This window comes from Rissa tridactyla, chromosome 3 (genome assembly GCF_028500815.1).
Source record: "Rissa tridactyla isolate bRisTri1 chromosome 3, bRisTri1.patW.cur.20221130, whole genome shotgun sequence".
Lineage (NCBI taxonomy): Eukaryota > Metazoa > Chordata > Aves > Charadriiformes > Laridae > Rissa > Rissa tridactyla.
Window position 1 is genome coordinate 66444468 of NC_071468.1, and position 19337 is coordinate 66463804.

Here is a 19337-nt window from a genome sequence, read left to right on the forward strand (position 1 = left end):
GTTAACTTGTTAAATTTGGTAGAAGACTGTATGCAGTACCTAAAATATTAAATTCTAATATATAGATGGTTTAAGGAAGGCAGTTATGGGTTCAGTACTGAACTGGATCTCTTTTGTGTGTTACGTGACTTGATTATCTCATGAACTGCAAGGGGTATAAAAGTTAGAATTTTAAAGCCAAAGGGAAATTTCAAAGGAAATGCGTGGGTTTTAATTTGTAAACCTTAGATACCTGCAGGCTGGAATGTGAAATGAAGGAGTTTCCAAGTCAACTTCTGTTACAAACTAGATACAGTTTTTCATTCATTTATATTGGGTATCAGAATTTTTCCTGCTTTTCAGGTTATTTATGAAAGTAATATTCACTCTTAAAAATGGAAGGGAAATCTACTGTGTGGCAATAATGCTCAAATAATATAAGTCAATGCGTTAATAATTTGTTACACCTCATTTATAAATATGTTTATATGATCACATGCATCTCAGTAAATTCTACTGTATTTCTCATAAACTTGCCATTGGTAACACTCTCTTTGTTCTTATATTTGTTTGTTTTTTCCTGCTTTCCTTTGTCTTGCAGATATTTCTTGTGCCTACAGCTTCGTCAGGATATTGCTTCTGGTCGACTGCCATGTTCTTTTGTGACTCACGCCCTGCTTGGTTCATATACCCTGCAGGCTGAGCTGGGTGATCATGACCCAGAGGAGCACCGCAGTGACTATATCAGTGAATTCCAATTTGCACCCAATCAAACTCAAGAAATGGAAGAGAAGGTAGCTGAGCTACACAAAACACACAGGTGTGTCAGATACAATGGGATTAAATGAAATCATCATGTCACCTTTATGTCAGTTCTCTTAAGAGGATGTATAAAACTGATAACCTGAAGTTGTTACTTTGGAAATCTTTTGCTATATAACTAGAACCTCTTACTTTCATGTGTTTGAAAATTTCAGTTTGAAAATAGTAGCTTCACCAAGATCTCAGAAGAAAACTTCTGGAGAAAATATTTTTACCTGAGCATATGGATTAGTTTGAGGAACGTACAGCTAGAATATTTTGCAAGACTGAAAGCAGAAATCTCTACTAAAGGAATATAATACGCTCTGAAAGAACATTTTCCATTTAGGGAAAAAATGCTATTGATACTTTACAAAATGAGGTTTTTCTATGTGTCTGAATTCCAGGATTCCATTCAGGTTTGATTCTCAGTTATTTTTGTCAATAAACTCAAGGCTTATTCAATGGTTTTAGGGGCTTGACTCCAGCACAGGCGGATTCCCAGTTCCTAGAAAATGCTAAGAGACTCTCCATGTATGGAGTGGATTTACATCATGCCAAGGTATTGGGGATTGGTTTGGTTTTGTTTTGTTTGAGGATAGACATGCTTAGTATTAAAGAACATAATATATATAGATAATTTAAAAAACTTCATACCTTCAGTTCTTAGATATAAGCCTTTTATCTCTTGCTCATGAAAATTACTCATTTTACAGCTCTAATGTACTTAAAATTAATTTTAAATCTAAGATTATTTAATGCATAGATGTATGTGCAGCTTAGAAATAATATTTTATTCATAAGAGTGGCTAAATACCTTTTGAATGACAGATTTTTGGTGCCAAGGAGATGTGGGGCCGTAAAGTAAAGCCTAAAAGAACATTTAATCATTTTTGTAATACCATGAGAGTTAAAAACAGAGGGGAAAGGAGGTCTTGGGGGAGGGTGGCTTTTGGTGCTTTTTCTTCTCCTCTGGGTAGGTCAAGTCAAATTTGCATTTCTAGTGGGATTTTTTTTTAGTTAAAAACCCAACTAACCAACCCCCTCCCACTCCCTCGCACAAATCCAGAGTCTCAAATCATTAGTAAAATTAATGCATTGTAAGCATATCAGTCCTATATTTAAAAAAAAACCAAAAACAAACAGCACCCAAGACTTCTAAGGACTGGAGAAACATTGCTTAATTCTGTTTCATATAGAAACAGTGTGCATTTGTCTTTGCAATTTTCCGTAGACTTTTTCCTGTGTTCTGTGAACACACTTGAAAGAAATATACTTAAATTTTAATTCACATACATTAACTATGTCTGTAACATTTATTAATTTTTAAATTCAAGTGCAGCATGGCATTTCATTTGGTCTCTAGTGTTTTAAGGAGTTTAGAATTTTAGAGTTTTATTGGAGCTTTCTTTTGACTAATGAAGTAACTGCAAGCATTAGAATTGTTGTTTGCCAGGATCTGCTTGCAGCTGTTAATTATGCTAGTGAAGCAACTTTTAAAGTTTTTAGTGTTGTAAGCTTTGAAGTGTTGGCATTTGATGTAGTTGACTTGTTGTTGGGGAAGACATGATATTCTGCTGTACAGTGTATCGAAGCCCTATCAGTAAGCGACGAGTTTTGTAGCCTGTAAAACTCGCATCAAACGCTGTCAGTGGAACAGGGTGCTCAGAAACCCAGCCCACCAGCACTTTGAAATCATTATCTTGATGCTTTCAGCCATTACTTCCATTCTCTACTGAAATAGGAGGTGATTGTAAAAGATCACCATGATCATCAACTTGTTCAGATTTCCACTGACTATGTTTTAATTTGGAAAGGCCTGTTTTTAATTTTTCTTCTTATAATATGTGTTGAAATTACTGGTAGCACAACCACCACACCTTTCCTTATGTGTAAGCTGTTGACTTGGTCCCTGTTGCAAGAATATCAAAGAATTTCCCAGAACTGTGGCATATGCAAGGGCATATGAGTGCCAAAGCCGTTACTTAAGAGTCCAAACCTTTCCTATAAAATTAATATACTTGGCTATTTCTGCCTTAAGAATCTCATTGTCAGGGTCTTTCAGGTTTGAATATGAAACAAGTCCCAGTTGCATTATTCCCTCAAGGTATGCCAGCAATAATTACTTGTTTGGAATGTTATTAAATTGGTTTTTATTGAATTGTCTCATACGTGCTAGGATTCTGAAGGTGTGGATATCATGCTGGGTGTATGTGCTAATGGACTGCTCATTTACAAAGATAGACTCCGGATCAACCGCTTTGCTTGGCCAAAAATTCTGAAGATTTCCTATAAGCGAAGTAATTTCTACATCAAAGTCAGGCCAGCAGAAGTAAGTAGTACCTTTCTGTCTTGTTTCTTTTGTGATACCATTTCTATCCAGCAACAAGATAACATCCTCATTTTTTTCCCCTGATGCCTCCACAGGCTTATGTTGGATTTGAGCAAAACTTAAGAGGGTTTTATTTTCCTCTTTAGCTTCTACTGATTGTATTAAACACTTGTCTTGATTAGTAAACGCAAACCGAGAAGGCATCTTGTTAATAGATGCCACCCTGTAACTTTTTTTTACTGTCTATACAAACTTGCAGTCCGGGGGGAGAGCCGGCCTCTCTTCCTCTTTGGGTACAATTGTTCACTAAATGTCAGCGTATCTAGTTGTATGGGTGTAACCAAAGGCTTGAGTTGTCCTGCAGGATGTCATAACTCTTTCTGTTAGCTGCTGTGGAAATAGTGAAGTCAAATTTCTTTTCAGATACCATTATAAGTTTGTGGGAGTTCCTGAAGGAGTGGGGATTACAATCTGAACACATTGTAACTGGAAATTAAAAAAAAAGCCCAAAAAACCAAAATGTCAAATACTATAATGCTTTTTCAAATTATACACTAAAATGTTTAAGGTAGCTTTAACTGTGTGAATTAAAAAAAAAAAAGAAGTCTAAATACCAACAGTACAATACGAATGTTGTAGTTGTAAGTTTTGGAACAAATGTGTTGTTCTTATACTTATTGATGGTGCATAGATGTAATATTTTTGCTAAGGAGCTATTATATAGTAAAAAGGATCAGATAAGCTTAACACTACCATATGGATTTCAGACTTTTATTTAATCCAAGGAAAGTGTATAGCACAACCTGCAGTACAATTACTTCATGGAATTAAAAAATAAATACATTGGGCAACTAGTCAGAAAATTAGCAAGGAACACTAAAGTATTATTGGATTTCTCAAAAGAGTCATTAGTACAGCTAGGAAGTGATAACATGATTATTACCCATCACAACTAGCCTGCCAAGTATAATTTTATTAAAAGGCTGGAAATTCTGATTTTTTTTTTTTTAAAATCTTATGAAGTTTTATGAGAGGAGAATTACAACTTGTTCCAGTAATAGAACTGTCTGAACTCTGCTTAATAGCCAGCTTAAGGAAATGGGTTAATTTATTTGTGGATTCTTTCCAGCTGGAACAGTTTGAGAGCACTATTGGGTTCAAACTGCCAAATCACCGGGCTGCTAAAAGGTTATGGAAGGTTTGTGTGGAGCACCATACTTTCTTCAGGTAAATGGTAATTCTTTGCTTCCCCTGCTTTGCCAGGTATGCTTATATATTTCTTTTAAAGGATATGAGGAAAGCTGAGGTTATTTCCCCCCTCTTTGCCCTGATTTCTCAGTCCAGTAAGTCCTTCTTAGACAGAAGACATGCTACCCCAAATTGACCCCAAATTACCAATTCTGAAGGTCTCAGGTACAATTAACTGTTTTATTTAAACTTTCAGAGTGCTGACAATGTGGAACTAAAATAGTGATCATATGTAAGACTTGCTTGAGAGATCAACTCTTCAGAGTGACCACCTAGAAAGCCACCGTACTCCTTCATAAGAAGTTCCCAGGGCTTGGCAGTAATCTTCATTCACTTCACTTTTCAGAATATTCTGCTGAGTGTAAATGCTTACAGCTGAATTTTTGCTTATTTATAAACTGGTCTGAGTTAACAGTCATTCTTTAAAGAACAGAGAATCACCTCAAAAAGAGACTACTATTTGTTTATATAATAATAACTTTGCATCTTTTTCCCCTGTAACTGATAAACATAAATTCTGAATTGGTCATTGAAACTGTGGTCTATTTGTAAATGAGCACTTTAACAGTAGGCCACAGAGTTGTTTCTCTTTCTGCTTCCTCCATTGAAAAGGAATTTGAAAAATCTTCATTTGATTTTTATAATAGCACAAACTCCATGAGGGAGTGCATGTGCCCCGTGCAGCCCAGGAGTCACAGATTTAGGTTGAATCTATTATGCATTGAATATGCATTGAATCGGAGTTTCTTGGTTCAAATGAGCACAGTAACTAGGGTATGTAAAAGGTAAGCTTTCTCCTTCTGCAGCCTGTTTTTTTATTAAAAAAAAAATAAATAAAATTGTGTTTTAAGGTAGATGCAATCCTGTCTCTTCATACTAGTCTAAGCTGAATGTACTTGCTAGACTGAGACCTTCAAAGAACTTGGGGAACATGAGACCTGGGCAGTTCATTACTTAAACTCTCTCCCTGTATGGTTTTCATTGAATGTAGAATATTCTTGAATGCTATATTAGAATTCCTGCTGAGATTGGCAGTCGGTCTCAAAATGCTTAATTTTGAAGCACTTCTCTTTTAAATCCCGATCAAAGATTTTTTTTTTTTTCATGTTTGATATAATTAATTGGTTAGGTTTATTGAGATGAGTAGTCCACCATTCTATTCTTTAAAAGTCTGCTTTGGCTGGTGATGTCCATTAGCACAAATACGGTGCAGTTCTGTCTGCAATGAAAAGTTTATCAACACTCTTCAAATAATTTACGCAGTGGTTAGGTTTGCTGGGAAACTGTATTTGCTAATTTTATAGTAACAAAATGGACCTCAATAGGGAAAAAACAAATCTTATGGAAGTAAAAAATCCTAAACTGAGAACTATCATTTGCAAATCTAAATTTCCAGGAGCATTAATACGTATTAGATAAATTTACCACAGAAATTCTGACATAATAAAAATAATTGGATTTTATTCCAATCAGAAGTGACTCTTATGAAGCAGGAATGACATTATAATGAGAATTATGTAAGAAATACTTGAACCATTCTGTAAAATCCATATACTCCACTGATGTCATCAGACAGAAAATCCTCAGAACCTCTCATCCTGATTTAAAAACAGTAAAATAAATCCAGCTCTATTTTTCTCCAAAGATAAAAAGCAGAAAGCAATTGCTACAGTCCAAGAGACTATTGATCTTTCAGAGCATGTATAAAGCTTGTGTGTGATACCACAGAAAATTGTATTCAGTCTAGATATACCAGATCTCTTAGCATGCCCTATATAACATTGTAAGATTCCTTGTGTTGTCTTTTGCAATGTTTCAGTTTTTCTGAAATAATTGCATTATGATCCATCTTCTTATAACGTATGGGAAGTTACTTATAAAAATTTGCAATGAACTGTATTGAAAATGACAATCCATAGGCATTGAATTCACTTGTATCAGCTCAACCTTATAGGATTCTAGTAACATTTTCAAAGAGCAGCAATCTGCTTTAAGAAATCCAGTCAGACTATGTACCTACATTAATCTTTTGTCTGCAGAGTCTGCAACTCTGGATCTTAACCAATGGCTGCAGAAACCTGCTTATAATTCTACTTTATCATGTTTTATTTGAAATTTCCATGATTATTTCACTGTTTCCCCAGAATGTCTTAAAATGGTAAAAGCATATTCTTCATTTATTTCATGTAATTAAGCTTGTAATACAAAAAATCCATTCAAATGCCCTTAATCAGGAAGTAATTAGTTCTCTTGTTTTTTTCACATTAAAAGATTAAAAGTTTATCTCAGCAGGGTGGAAGATAAAAATGGCAGTTAATGCTGTAGCCTTGCCAAGACTGGAAAAGAACAGAAAGAACCTTGGAAAAACCCTCTTAGCCTTCTTCCTCTTAATGCATAATACACACTCTCTTGGAAATAATGTGGAGAAATAATTGTCACAAAGATTGCATAAGGCTGCTTTATAGAAGCAGTGAAAGTGAAGCTCCAGATGCTTGTGATTTTATTATGTAGGTGGACTTAGTGCAGAAGGGTGGATTAGTCTGTCTTGAATTCTGTTTTCTTTAAAAATGTGTTGGAACAGATTAGGATTCAGGTGTTTGCGTATGCATCTCAGGCATGCAGGATTGGATCCTTCTGGCTAGCACGCTGACAAAGCTGTAAACATCCTCTCAGAGAAAATGGTAACCTTCTGCTTAGCTCACTGCTCTTTTTGCTAAGTATCTGAAAATCCTTCAGTTTTTCTGAAATATCTTTAGAATGACTGGCAGTTTTCAGAACCCACCACTGGATACTGTCTTAATATATGTTGGGTCAGATTCCACTGACACAGATATTCCCTGTGCAAATGCCTCAAAAGAGTAGAACAAAGTCAGCATACTTTTAAGTCTTGCTTGCTCGTTTGTGCCATCCTGAGTACAAAGGGTACAGGAGTTGCTGATTCTGCTTGAAAGAAGCTGATGTTCAGTGAGTTTCTCATTCCTTGCAGATCCTCAAATCAAAAAGCTTTATCTGTAATAGTCTGATGGCTTTATACAGAGGGAGACTAGGCCATGGAGACTGCCATGCTGGGTGAGCATGTATTTGCAGCACTACATTGATCCAAGGACAATATCAAGGACCTTTCTAGACGGGCTGAGGCTGAGAAGAGGTTCCTGCAGCGATGATTGTTTATCCTATCAGCAAGGATGGCGCTGGAACAAACAATGCAGATGAGGGTTAGACGAATAAGAGCTTGAAGATGTCATACTAAAGGAAATTCAGGGAGGTATAGAGGACCTGTCTCTTCAAACTCATGTGGTGTCAAAAACTGGTGGAACAAAGCGGAATCCCTCATAGCAAATTCTGCCACATTGTTACTTAAACTTTCTGACAATAACACTTTGGTACAAACATACATACCTCACATTAATAGCACTTGTAAATTAATCTCTTTTTCACCCTTTTCACAATACGCTTTATTCTTCTCCCCCCCTCCTTATATCCAGCAAGCATCAACTTATACAAATCTATAAATGGCATTGTAAAGAAACTGGAGTCAGAATCTAGCTTGTTAAACTTCATACTGTTGGGTCACAACTTCCCAGCCATCTCAAGCTTTTGTTCACTTGATACAGCCTTCTATGCAGCTTTGAGATGCCATTCCGTAACTTTGAGGAATAGCAGCTGCTGTATTGGTACCTCAGAATATAGGAAAGACAGTGGAAGTGGGATGTATAGTTTCTACAATAAGTAACATTCTAAGGAGAGAGATCTGAGAGGTATTGTACATGAACCTCTAATGTCCTCAGCTTTCTGGAAAAAATACCGTTTAACCAAGACAGCACCAGAAGATAAGGATCCCAGATGTTTAGTCATACTGTGGAAAATGTGATGGTTATCAGCATCACTTCAACTCCAACTGCAAATAATAAATAACGTGCATTGTTTTAGAAGTTCTTCTCAGAGCTTATGTTAGAATCCTTTCTTGGAATGCACAAATCATGCACGGTAAACTAAAGTTGAAACATAAAAATTAGCTTTAAAGCTATCTCATTAAATACATAAAATATAGCCTTTTTAATTGACTTTTCTCATATTTACGTTTTAGACTTGTATCGCCAGAACAACCTCCAAAAGCAAAGTTTCTAACCTTGGGTTCCAAGTTCCGCTACAGTGGACGAACGCAAGCACAGACACGACAGGCTAGCAACCTCATAGACAGACCAGCTCCGTACTTTGAGCGCACTTCAAGCAAACGTGTTTCCAGGAGCCTTGATGGAGGTATGAAATTGGACTTATTCCTTCAGTGCAATGATTACATTCTCTGTTGTCACTCAGATCTGACCAGTACTCAAAAATGTTGACGTTACGGATGGCCAGAATGTAAATTCACAAATTTATGAATTTGAGTTTCTGATGGGTGATGCGAGGAGTAGGCACTTTGGTTATTTGTCGATTTTAGGTGATGTAAACAGTAAGTTAAGCCACTGTCTAAGTTGTATGGTACTGCTGTGAATATATGGAGGATTCTATATTGGACATACAGCATCTGTGTTCACTACTCATATCTGTTTTATGGGATAGGCACTATATGCTGTTGATTAGAATTGTTTAGTCAGCAGCACCTTTTGGGCTTAGGGTTGGCCTGAGTACCTCTCTACAACAAACAGAAAAGGCAGAACAAGTTTTCTTTCTTCTAGTTTTGTATCATTTTACTCAGTATATTGTTATTCTAGTATATTTATTATTTACTTCTGTGTTTAGTAACAAGTTTTATGTTGAGGTTGTTTGAATAGCTAAAATTTTTGTGTCATTAATGGTGTCTGGTCTCTTTGAGCAGAAATACCTTCTGGTTTCCTTTATTGGAAACAGGCGTGCTTTCCAAAGGCAGGTATAGTAGGAGTATGTGTGAGATGTAGAAGCACATGTTTAACTCTAAATTGCTTCTGAAATAAAGTAGAAAAATTCTTGAGAAAAAAATCATACGAAGCTTGACTCTTATTCTAGTGAAGTTGTGTATGCCTGAATTTAAGTGAACTGTGACAATGGTATGACTTATCTACAATTCAGCTGTTAACTTTACCATTTTCTCTGAAAATCTTTCATTTAGAAGACTTCTGCAATTACTCATTTTTCTATATTGAGACAAATGAGCAAACTGTGACACTTGCTTGAGAAACCTACAAAGTCTTACCTTCTGAGAATCTAAGCAAAAATAAGAGGCAAAAGTGCTTGTAGTGTGTGATGAGTCCTTGTGGCAACCAAAAGGCTCATCCCCACCTCAGAGATATTGCTGTCTACAGCTACCTCCAGGGAAGGTATAGAAAAGATGGAGCCATGCTTTTCTCAGAGATGCCCAGTGATAAAGCAATGGGGAGTGCCTGCAAGATGAGACACAGCAAACTTCAGTTAGAAATAAGATGTTTGTTTGTTTGTTTGTTTGTTTGTTTGTTTGTTTAGAAAGACCTTGGATATGCTCAATACTTAGCTCAACAAATCCCTGAGTAACCTGGTCTAACTGGATCTGCTCTGAGCAGGGGGCTGACTGGCTGACCTCCAACCTAAATTATTCTGTGATTTGCCAAAAGCTGCTTCTGGAACTTGCGGGATGTATATCCAAGAAATGCTTTACTTGCCACTCAAATTGCAGAACCTACTACTTAAAGAGGCCCTAAAAGCCTAACATCCCAAATCCCACATTTGCCACTAGCTGGCCTTGGCTTCTCAGTAGCTTAAGGGAGTCTCTGATATGCAGCTGAGGCTGTTTATTAAAGTTACTTAATTTAATTAATTCTCCTGTTTTTCATTGCTACTATTTTGACTGAGCCAGTCATCCTAACTTAAAAAAAGCCATCCTGCTCATTAATCCTATTATGCTGAATCAAATAAGTGAAAAAACTAATTTAAGTCCTTTCACTCTCTTGTGCTTTGACTATATTCAAGTATACATATTCAGGTATTGCCCCCTTCCATTTTCTGCAAACGTATGAGGAAAAGTCTTACTTTCACTGAGCTGTTGTTTCTGCAGTTTTGCTAGGTTCCAGAATAAAAATACTGTGACAGTTATATGCATAGCTATTTCTATATTGTGTTAAAACAGTCCTCTCAAAATAGTGAATTTCCGCAAAACACAGTTGCATGTTTGTCTCTTTTGTTATGGTGATTTACACAGTCACAAGAACAGTACCTTCAATTTGTCTTCCAAGACTAATCAGAAGGTTGATAATTAAATACCTATCTGATATTCTGAGGGGTTTTTTCCCTCGCATGGTAAGTGCACATTATATGACAAGAGTACATTGCTGTTCATATTAGTGCAACCATAGAATTTTGTGCAGTCAAGAAGCTGAAAAATGTATTACTCAGTAACTAGCCTGTGTTGCTCATTGCTGACATCACCATAAAATCATTTTGTTAAGACGTCTTAAAACCAAAATGTTCTAACTTTCCCTCACTAACCAAAATTATTCTGTTCTTTAATAGCTCCCACGGGTATCTCAGACCAAAGTCTGTTAAGAGGCTTGCCTACTACTGGAGGGCAGGCTGCTGGAGATAAAATCCTTGACATTGAAGCTGCTGGTCAGGCCAAGTTAAAAGAAGGTGGTGAAGAAGAAGATGGAAGCCCAGTCAAAACTCCACAATTAGAATTGACTCAGGATGGAAAGGTATGGATAACTTTCACACCAAAATTATTTGTTCATGTGGTGTCCATGTGTGGTTATCTAGTGCCTATCACTTGTGAGTATCATACAGAACGTGGTATTAAAATATTAAAGGAAAATTGTCAAGTACTTTCTGTGGGTTTAACTTAATGTAAGTGCATGTAAGCAAAAGAGAATACAAACTTCTGAATGTCACTGACATGGGCCTTCTTTTATTGCTGTAAATTTAATTTGAATCCTCATTAAGCTTGCATAAGTTTTTGAAACAAATGTTTCAAAGAGTAAATAATGTTTTATTCATTTACCTAGTTTGTTTAGACTTTAAAAAAAAAATTGTTAGTACATCCATAGTTGTGTACGTTCTACAAAGTTGGGTATGACTGTGTTTAATTACCATAGGTAACAGTTTTGTTTTAGTAGCCACTGCAGAATTATTTAATCCTTTAAAAACTTGCATATTGACTGAAGCATAGATTTCTGTGAAAAGTTGAGTACTTTGGTGTGTTCCTGTTGCAAACAACCATTTACTTGTCTTGTTTGTTTGAGCTACTGGGGGAATAGATCAAAAAATTAACTTTAGATCTTGTGTGATTTGATGTAAAAACTTCCTTCCAAAGCGTCAGCAAAAATCTGCTGCTCTTCTCTCTTGGAGATCATTTCTTTTACTGACAGTTCTCCAGAACTTTCTTTCCTATTTAAAGAGTCATTTTATTTTCAAACATTTTTGCAAGTTAGCTACCCATTTGATTCTTGGGGAGACTGCTGAGTTTCTCTGTGTGGTTCATGTGTTTCCACTGCATTCAAGTGTAGGAAGGGAACAAATACCAACAGTTGCATTTTTTTTGTTCACTGGCAAGTTGAAATAATTTTGGATTACTCTAGGGAAAAGGCACACAGAGAGATTCTTTATGGGAGAAAAATGGTAAAATAAATTCCTAGGTTTTGACTTAGGGCTTGGTAAAATGGTGAAACTCCCTTGTTTTCAAGGTGGCAGTATTTTCTATATTTTAATCAAAAGAAGAAAAAAAAAAAGCAGTATTTTGGGAAATTGTTCCAGGAAGCTGTTCAGTAAGGTTTTGTTACACATGCCAATTCTGTGAACAGCTTTCTCTTCCCCCTAGTGCAGAAGCTTCTTTTCCTTTCTGGCTCTCTTTAAGTCTTAGAGGAAATGGTTATAAACCCAAGAATCAAAGTGCCAGCTTGTCTTTTGTGTACTGCACTGTCCCCTGACCTTTCTGCCAAAGCTCTGACTGTCTGTCCGCTTCTATCTGTTGTAACTGACTATTACAGTTCAAAAGTGCCCAGTTCTTTACAGTTCGAGAACAAAACATTAGTAATGGGTTCCTTTCATAATCCACAGAAGTAAACAAGTTGGCTGCTTGTAAAGGAGAAGGGGATTTCTGTTTTTATTTGGCATTTCTATTGCGTTAGTAGAGCTGTCCCTGCTTCTAAGTAAAAATTTTCACTAACTAATAATTTCTTTTTTTTCCCCCTCTTTTTGTGCCTTCAAACTTGCATTTTGTTGTGCTTTCATTTTCCACTGTGCACAGAATTTTTTTCTTCAGCTCACTCACGTACACCCATCATCACTACCCATGCATTCTGTGTCATCCCATCTCACAAACTGGTTACCTGTCCCTGAGATGGACATGCTTTCAGATATTTCAGAGGAGGATCCCGTGGGAGAGCCCCTCCTTACCATCCCAGACATCTCAGAGTGCAATTCCATGAAAGAAACACCAGATCATAATAAAAATGAAATAGCTTTACCGAATAATATCTTTGAATCTATAGGACAGCTAGCTAGTCAAGGCTCCCCTGCTGTGGAGGGAAAAATCCATACAAATGACTACAAAAGCACTGAGTTGTGTGTCTCATTCAGCTTTATCAGATGCTTTTCTTTTAGTTTCCATTCGCTGCTTGATGAGGATGGTTATATCACTTTTCCTAGCCTTCCTGATGTTTGCATCTCTTTCCTCCCACCTGGCCTTCAGCACTATATTCCTATTACCTCTCCTTCCTTTATCCCCTCTTTTCTCCTTATCTTTGTGCTGCTTCTGTCTGCTTTCCAGTCTATTCCTTTTTCACTCACACTTTCCCTGCCTCTTGCTCTGTCCCTCTGCTACCTGGAGCCTAAGGTGACTTCCTTTAGTGCCTCTAGTGACAATGACCTGAATGACAAAGCAGAGGAAGAGGAGGTGTGTAATTTTCTTGCTTAAATGTTGACACTCGCACATAGCTTTTATGCTTACGCTCCCAGAGGCTTGCTCAGTTTTGCACATTTCCTGGTATAGGGATGTGTCTGTGTATATGCCTGTATATATAAATACACACATACATATATACATATGTACGTATCTTTCTAACTTTTCTCATTTGTGAAACAGTGCCATTGCAGGATTTTAGTCCATAGATAGTTGGTGGTTTTTCTGCCTGAATTCCTGCAGCATGCATAATTTCATTAGATTCCACAGCTACTGAGCTGCAGGTAGAGTTGTTTTGTAGTTCAAAATGTTTACTAGCACATAAATCTGAATACTGAAAGTGCTGTGTAATAATAGATATATTATTACTTGTTACTATTTGCAAGTTGTGCTACTTGCGCTATCAGTTGGTGTTAAAATGCATGTCTCCAGCGTGCGTTGCCTGGAATGCACCTCTCCAAGGTTCTGTTTAGATCTGAAAAGTGAAATTCCTAAAAGCTGAATTCAGAAAATTGTGAATGCTTTAAAATTGGCTTTTTTGTTATTCCAAATTTCAGATGTTTCTGCTCTATAAGGGTGTGTGCAAAGTTGAGTCTGTCCAAGGTACTTTTTATTTTTGAAGTGCTTTTATTAATCTCTGTCAGCGGTTAAGGTCAAGACTGATTTCGTTCATGAGCTGGGATTGCAGGTTGTGTCAGACTTTAATGACTAGAGTCTGAACATTCCTTGAAATACACAGTTAATATTGTTGTACAGAAGCCTCAGTCACACTAATACATTGCTCTGATCATTTGGAGTCATTGACAAAATGCCTCCTTTCCTTATGTCTGCTGTGCATGTTACAGCAATGCTACTAGAAAAAGGTGGGTTATTTTGCTCTTCAAAGGAATGTTACAAATATTACAGAATCAAAAAGGAGAAGGCTTTTTCGATGTTACATTTAACAAAGTTTGTTAATAAACTGATTAAATCAATACAATGTACATACTAAAAACAAGCTAAATAGAACATATCATTAAAAACACCAATCTAAGTTTAAAATGATGAAAAGCATGACTTTAAAGACTTTCTCAATTTCTCTGTAGCCTAATTCAATCCATCATCTGTAATACAAATTTGCAGAAAATAGAACCTCAGATAAGCGAGAAATGAATAAAAATGCGATTATGTATCACATTATGTGTGCATTCACACAGAATCCAAAATGCAACAGTATGAGCAATAAGTAAACCCCTCTCCAAATTTATGTACTTGCACAGTGTTGAATTCTAAATGCAGCTTTTCCTAAGATGAGCAGTTCATAGTTGTACCTGTGGAAAGTCTAGGAAGTGGTTTGCTTTTTAAAGAATGCTGTTCCTTAAGGCATTCAGAATACTTGTAGGGAAGATAGGAAGATTAGCTGTCATTCCCAACAGAGTGCATTGCAGTTTGAGGAAGAATATATTCACCTAAACAGGGGGATGGGGGCGATGCAAATAACTCATCCCAAGACAGCAACATTCTTAAAATAATTAAGACAGTTTGTAAATACAGCATTTAGGTGTTTGATTTGAATCCTAGATTCTCACCAAAAGAACTCATGCATTAGATTCCATTTTCCCTTCAACTTGTTGCAAAGTTTAAGGCGCTTACCATAGAAATTATGCATATCATTTTTTTTGTCTATACTCATTGTTAAATTTCCATCTGGGAAAACATGGAAAAGTACAGCAAGAAAGGGACGTAGTGTGAAGCTTCCATTTTTCATGCCACTTATGCCAAATATTACTTCAGCCATTCTACAACAATGTAGGTGAAGGAAGACCAAGGTCGCTTAATAATTTCAACAACATCTGTGGCCGAAACAGTAAAGGTCTGTAAATATAGCACACTTTGCAGCATTTACAAAGAGATGAAGCCTCTGTGTTACTCTGTCAGCATATATTAACAGTTCCTTTTCTTGATAATTTGCCACGTGCTCACATAGGTGGAATCTGAAGAGGAAGAACAACAGCAGAAGGTGCATGATTGTTTTTTATAATTAAATCTGATTGTAGCTGCCTGCCTTCTTAGCACCCTACATTTTCTGTGGATTTCATCAGAATAGTGCCTTTTCACCATACCGTTTTGTTTCCTTTATTTAACTTTTTATTTACTTGCTGGTACATTTTATGTTCTTTTTTTTTTTTTTCATGTGTGTGTGTTTTGGCTTAATTTCACAGAGCAATTCCTTGAGAGTAGAAGGGGAAAATATTTATGTCAGACATAGCAATTTAATGTTAGAGGTTTGTATATCATAGTATATCATATAAGAAACACTTTCCTTTCTCACGGGCTGCCAGACTGCATGGGATGGGGGGGTCACTTGCAGGCTGTTGTGGACACAGTGCATGAAGTGCATGGGGGAAAAACAGCTTGGAAATGTTGCATGTTATCATCTTAGTTTCTGAGTTTAAATTTAAAAAAAAAAAAACCAAAAACCAAAGAAATCCAAACAAACCAAAAAAACCTCTCAGCTTGGATGTTGAATGTACATTTTGTATATTTTTGCTAGATGTTTTGATGTTTTCAAGGTGGCAACTGGGAATAATAGCCCTATTTAGATAATCCTAAATGGGATTTTTATACATAGCTTCTCGATGTGTGCATCTTCTGTTGAGCAGCATTTCTAGTTTTCACCAGTTTAATCAACCTTTATCAAATATATTATCTGAATAAATGGAGTTAGTAAGGCACAAGCAGTGATAGAACTATGGAGAAACTAATTCTGATTCTGATAATCATTGATTTTAGAAGCTTTGAGAAATGTATGCGAGGACTGGATTTTTAAGGGCAATGTTTAGATATACGTCTAAAATCTTTGCCTTTTTTCCACTTTTCAAATGGAAGTAATTCTTGCTTCCTAAAGATTGGTTTTCACTGAAGATAAGCAACAACAAAGAGCAACAGAGTATGTTAGCATGTAGTGCTTTGTCACTGAAGTAGAGTTTTTTGTTATAAGAATTTCCATATAGTCTGTTAACCTGGATTATTTTATCAAAGACTGTAGTTATGATCGGTGTCATTTAACTTGTGGTTAATAACATAAACTAGTAACTGAAGAAATTTTAGAAAATCCTACTGCTGTCTTTAATGTATTTTTTTTTCATCCAGATGGGGCTATAAATAATTCCCTTCGTCACAAAAACTGTCTTTTCAGAAATCATTGGGTTTGTTCAGTAATATGGAGATGTACGGATCGCAGTAACCCAACTAATACATTTTTTGGCTTTTTGCAGCTTTTGATCACTATTGAAACTTTGCTTGTGTATAACTTACTAAAGCACTGAAAGTGTGCATTGCGTAACTGTGCTTTGATCAAGTCCAAGAAATGTGCCTTGTGTCAAGCCAAGACAGGTTTTAAAATTAAGACGTGATTGTTACGAGCTTCAGTTGAGTAATGGAATGCCTTTGGCATAAGGTTTTAGTTCGCTTAGAAAATACATACTTTAGGGGGACATATTTAATGTCTCATTTGTCCTAGATTAAAAGTGAAGCCTTGGTCCTGTGACAATATGAACCTACTGAAGGTTCTTAGTGTTCAACGGGCATGTGTGAATATTTGCAGAATGAGGAAATAGATGTGCAGCACCAACCTGTTACTGGTGCTGAACACGCTTCAGTGAAAAGAAATCAGAAACTAATGAGTTTGTATTGGGTTTGGATTTTTCATGACTTAAGATGGCGTGTCTTTGCATTGTGAGCACTGACTAAATGTCAAAATGTTCTGTTACAAAGTACATGAATTCTTTGTACAAAACACAGATGCTTTACCTAAATTATTGTATTTGATTACATTCTTTTGGTAAAACTTCATTAATAATTACATTGATATTATTCCATTTTAATCTTCAATCTTTTAATTCTATACTAAAAATGGATCTGAGGCTTAAACTTGAATTTCACCACAGAATACTGAAAAAATATTCTTGTGTTAAAGTGTGCATAACCAGCGTAGGCTTTTCTCAAGACCTGGCATGCTGGAAGGAGGACAGATCATGAAAGACTGAAATCTGTTCTTCCCACCAAAGCCCAGAGTTGTATTTAAAGGATAATGAATTTCCAAGAGACCTAAGCAGATAGATTTTTGCCTACTTAACAGAATGGTTTTGTTTCTGTATAGCTACTGATCCTTATGTCTGCTCCTGCATCTGGTATAAAGCAAAAGACTAGCTTGTAATTATTTGATCCAAGGTGTTACAGTTTAGCCTCAGTGGGTCATCACAAAATCTAATTTGATATTCACGCTGTGGTGTCCCCTTTGGCACGTGCCTAGGTAGGTGTAATTTAGAGAGTGCATCTTTTCGGCGTTGGTGTGCACAAGAACTATCCCTACCTGCGTGCTGTGTCTGCTCTCAGGTTCTCAAATGTGGAATCAGCAGGTATCAGGCTTTAAGTCTTTAAATCTGATTCTTCCAGTAAGTTGAAGCCTACAGGACAGGCGCAGTGAGTAGTCCCTCTGAAGTTAAGCAGGTGTTAGTTGCTTGCATCTTTGGCCCTGTAGCAAAGATGTGTTTTTATAATGCTTCTTGGGTTAGACTATTCTTTACAGCTGCCTTCAGTCATGCTAGTTTTGCGATTACCCCAAAATGCTTGCTTCTGTGCTTACAAATTTTAGATGAGAGCAAGCAACTAGTGGAAATTGTTATTGCTTCATAGGACTGGTAGTTTCAAGTTTTGGATGAAAATAGCCCTCTGTTAAATAACCATGCACAGCATTATTTTTCCTTTGCCTTAAAATGTGAAAGAAACAGCATATGAGTGGCCCTTCATTACAAAAACAACCCCCCCCCCCAAAAAAAAAAATCTTAGTTCTCTTCTAGCCTTAAACTTTTTTATTTTAAGGCACTCCAAAGAAGAATAGCTCTTCAGACACAAGGCACTTTCCTTGGTGGGGTTTCTTTTGTTGTTTTTTTTCTTTTCCGGTTAAGTTTGCTTTTGTTGTTGTGTTTTGTCCTACTTTGTTTTACGTTGTGGGTTGCTAGGACCTGGATAAGACCCAGGACGACTTACTGAAACACCAGGCTAGCATTAGTGAGCTCAAGCGCAATTTCATGGAATCCACACCTGAACCACGCCCAAATGAGTGGGAAAAGCGGCGTATCACACCTCTGTCCCTACAGACACAAGGGGTATGTCACTGTAGACGCTTGTCTGCATGCATTTCCGTACAACCCTTTATGTAATACAGTAAATGCAGTTTGTCCTTTAGATTAACACTTTCTTTGGCTAATGTAATATTTGTTTATACTAAGTATACATTAACTTCTTACCACTTACCATTGGACCTGACTTTAAATAACGTGTGGAATTTTATTCTTCTACAAGAACAATTGAATTAAAATCACTAGAAAAAAATGGAGGTGATGGCAGTATTTTCCTGTCTTAAGGACATCTTAAATTTCACTCTGATTGACACGGATTGATGGAGATAACTTTTCAGTGACAGTAGAGCTTTTCCCTCCTTTTCCCTCTCTCACTCTTCATAGACAGCTTGTGCATAAACACACACACAGTTGTTTCAGAAGGACCTTATTATGATCAGTTAATTTACAGTGCTGACTTCTTCAGGACATACTTAATGTAGTTGTTAAAATTTACTCACCTTAGTCTCCAAAAGTCTGTCGCCTATTTCTGTATACCTCCTTCCTGACTGAACCTTAAAACAGTAGTTTGGAAAATGATTTTCTAGAAATATTGTCCTGAAGGCTTGTGGCAAGAAAACTACCCAAATAAATTTCTCTTGCTGTTGTGAAACTATTAGTTTTTTTGAGAAGTTGTTTGCTGCTTCTTTCATATAGTAGAAGAACAAATCAATCTTTGAAAGCAATGAATTTATCTTTTGTTGTTATTCTTTTCTTCCACCATTGTTTCTACCCTTCCCTCTTAAATGTATTGTTGTCCTATCCCATTAAATTCTTAAGTATTCTCTTCAGTCCCCAGAGAGGTGAACTTTCAATTAAGGTTGCTTGACACTACCAAATGATTCTTGTTAATAAGACATTATTTCGATAAGATGCTTAAGCAATCTGAGCTGTATGTGCATACAGATAATGCAGTCACTGAATGTATGGATCACTTCTTTAATGACTATTTTGTTAATTTATGGTTACT

General features: G+C 36.4%; 1 protein-coding gene across 13 annotated transcripts in view; it reads left to right on the forward strand.

The window, feature by feature from the left end:
- The window catches only part of EPB41L2 (erythrocyte membrane protein band 4.1 like 2), a 121790-nt gene that overhangs the window by 82596 nt on the left and 19857 nt on the right, over positions 1-19337 (forward strand). For 9 of the 13 annotated variants that reach the window (XM_054196279.1, XM_054196280.1, XM_054196287.1 and 6 more), the window contains 8 exons: positions 581-799; positions 1255-1342; positions 2960-3112; positions 4242-4339; positions 8448-8620; positions 10823-11004; positions 15407-15469; positions 18209-18355. In XM_054196279.1, the coding sequence (XP_054052254.1) occupies positions 581-799; positions 1255-1342; positions 2960-3112; positions 4242-4339; positions 8448-8620; positions 10823-11004; positions 15407-15469; positions 18209-18355 (1123 nt within the window). Of the gene's footprint in view, positions 1-580; positions 800-1254; positions 1343-2959; positions 3113-4241; positions 4340-8447; positions 8621-10822; positions 11005-12551; positions 13200-15171; positions 15205-15406; positions 15470-18208; positions 18356-19337 lie in introns of all 13 variants that reach the window. The other 4 variants (XM_054196284.1, XM_054196289.1, XM_054196285.1 and 1 more) reach the window with 2 other exon arrangements.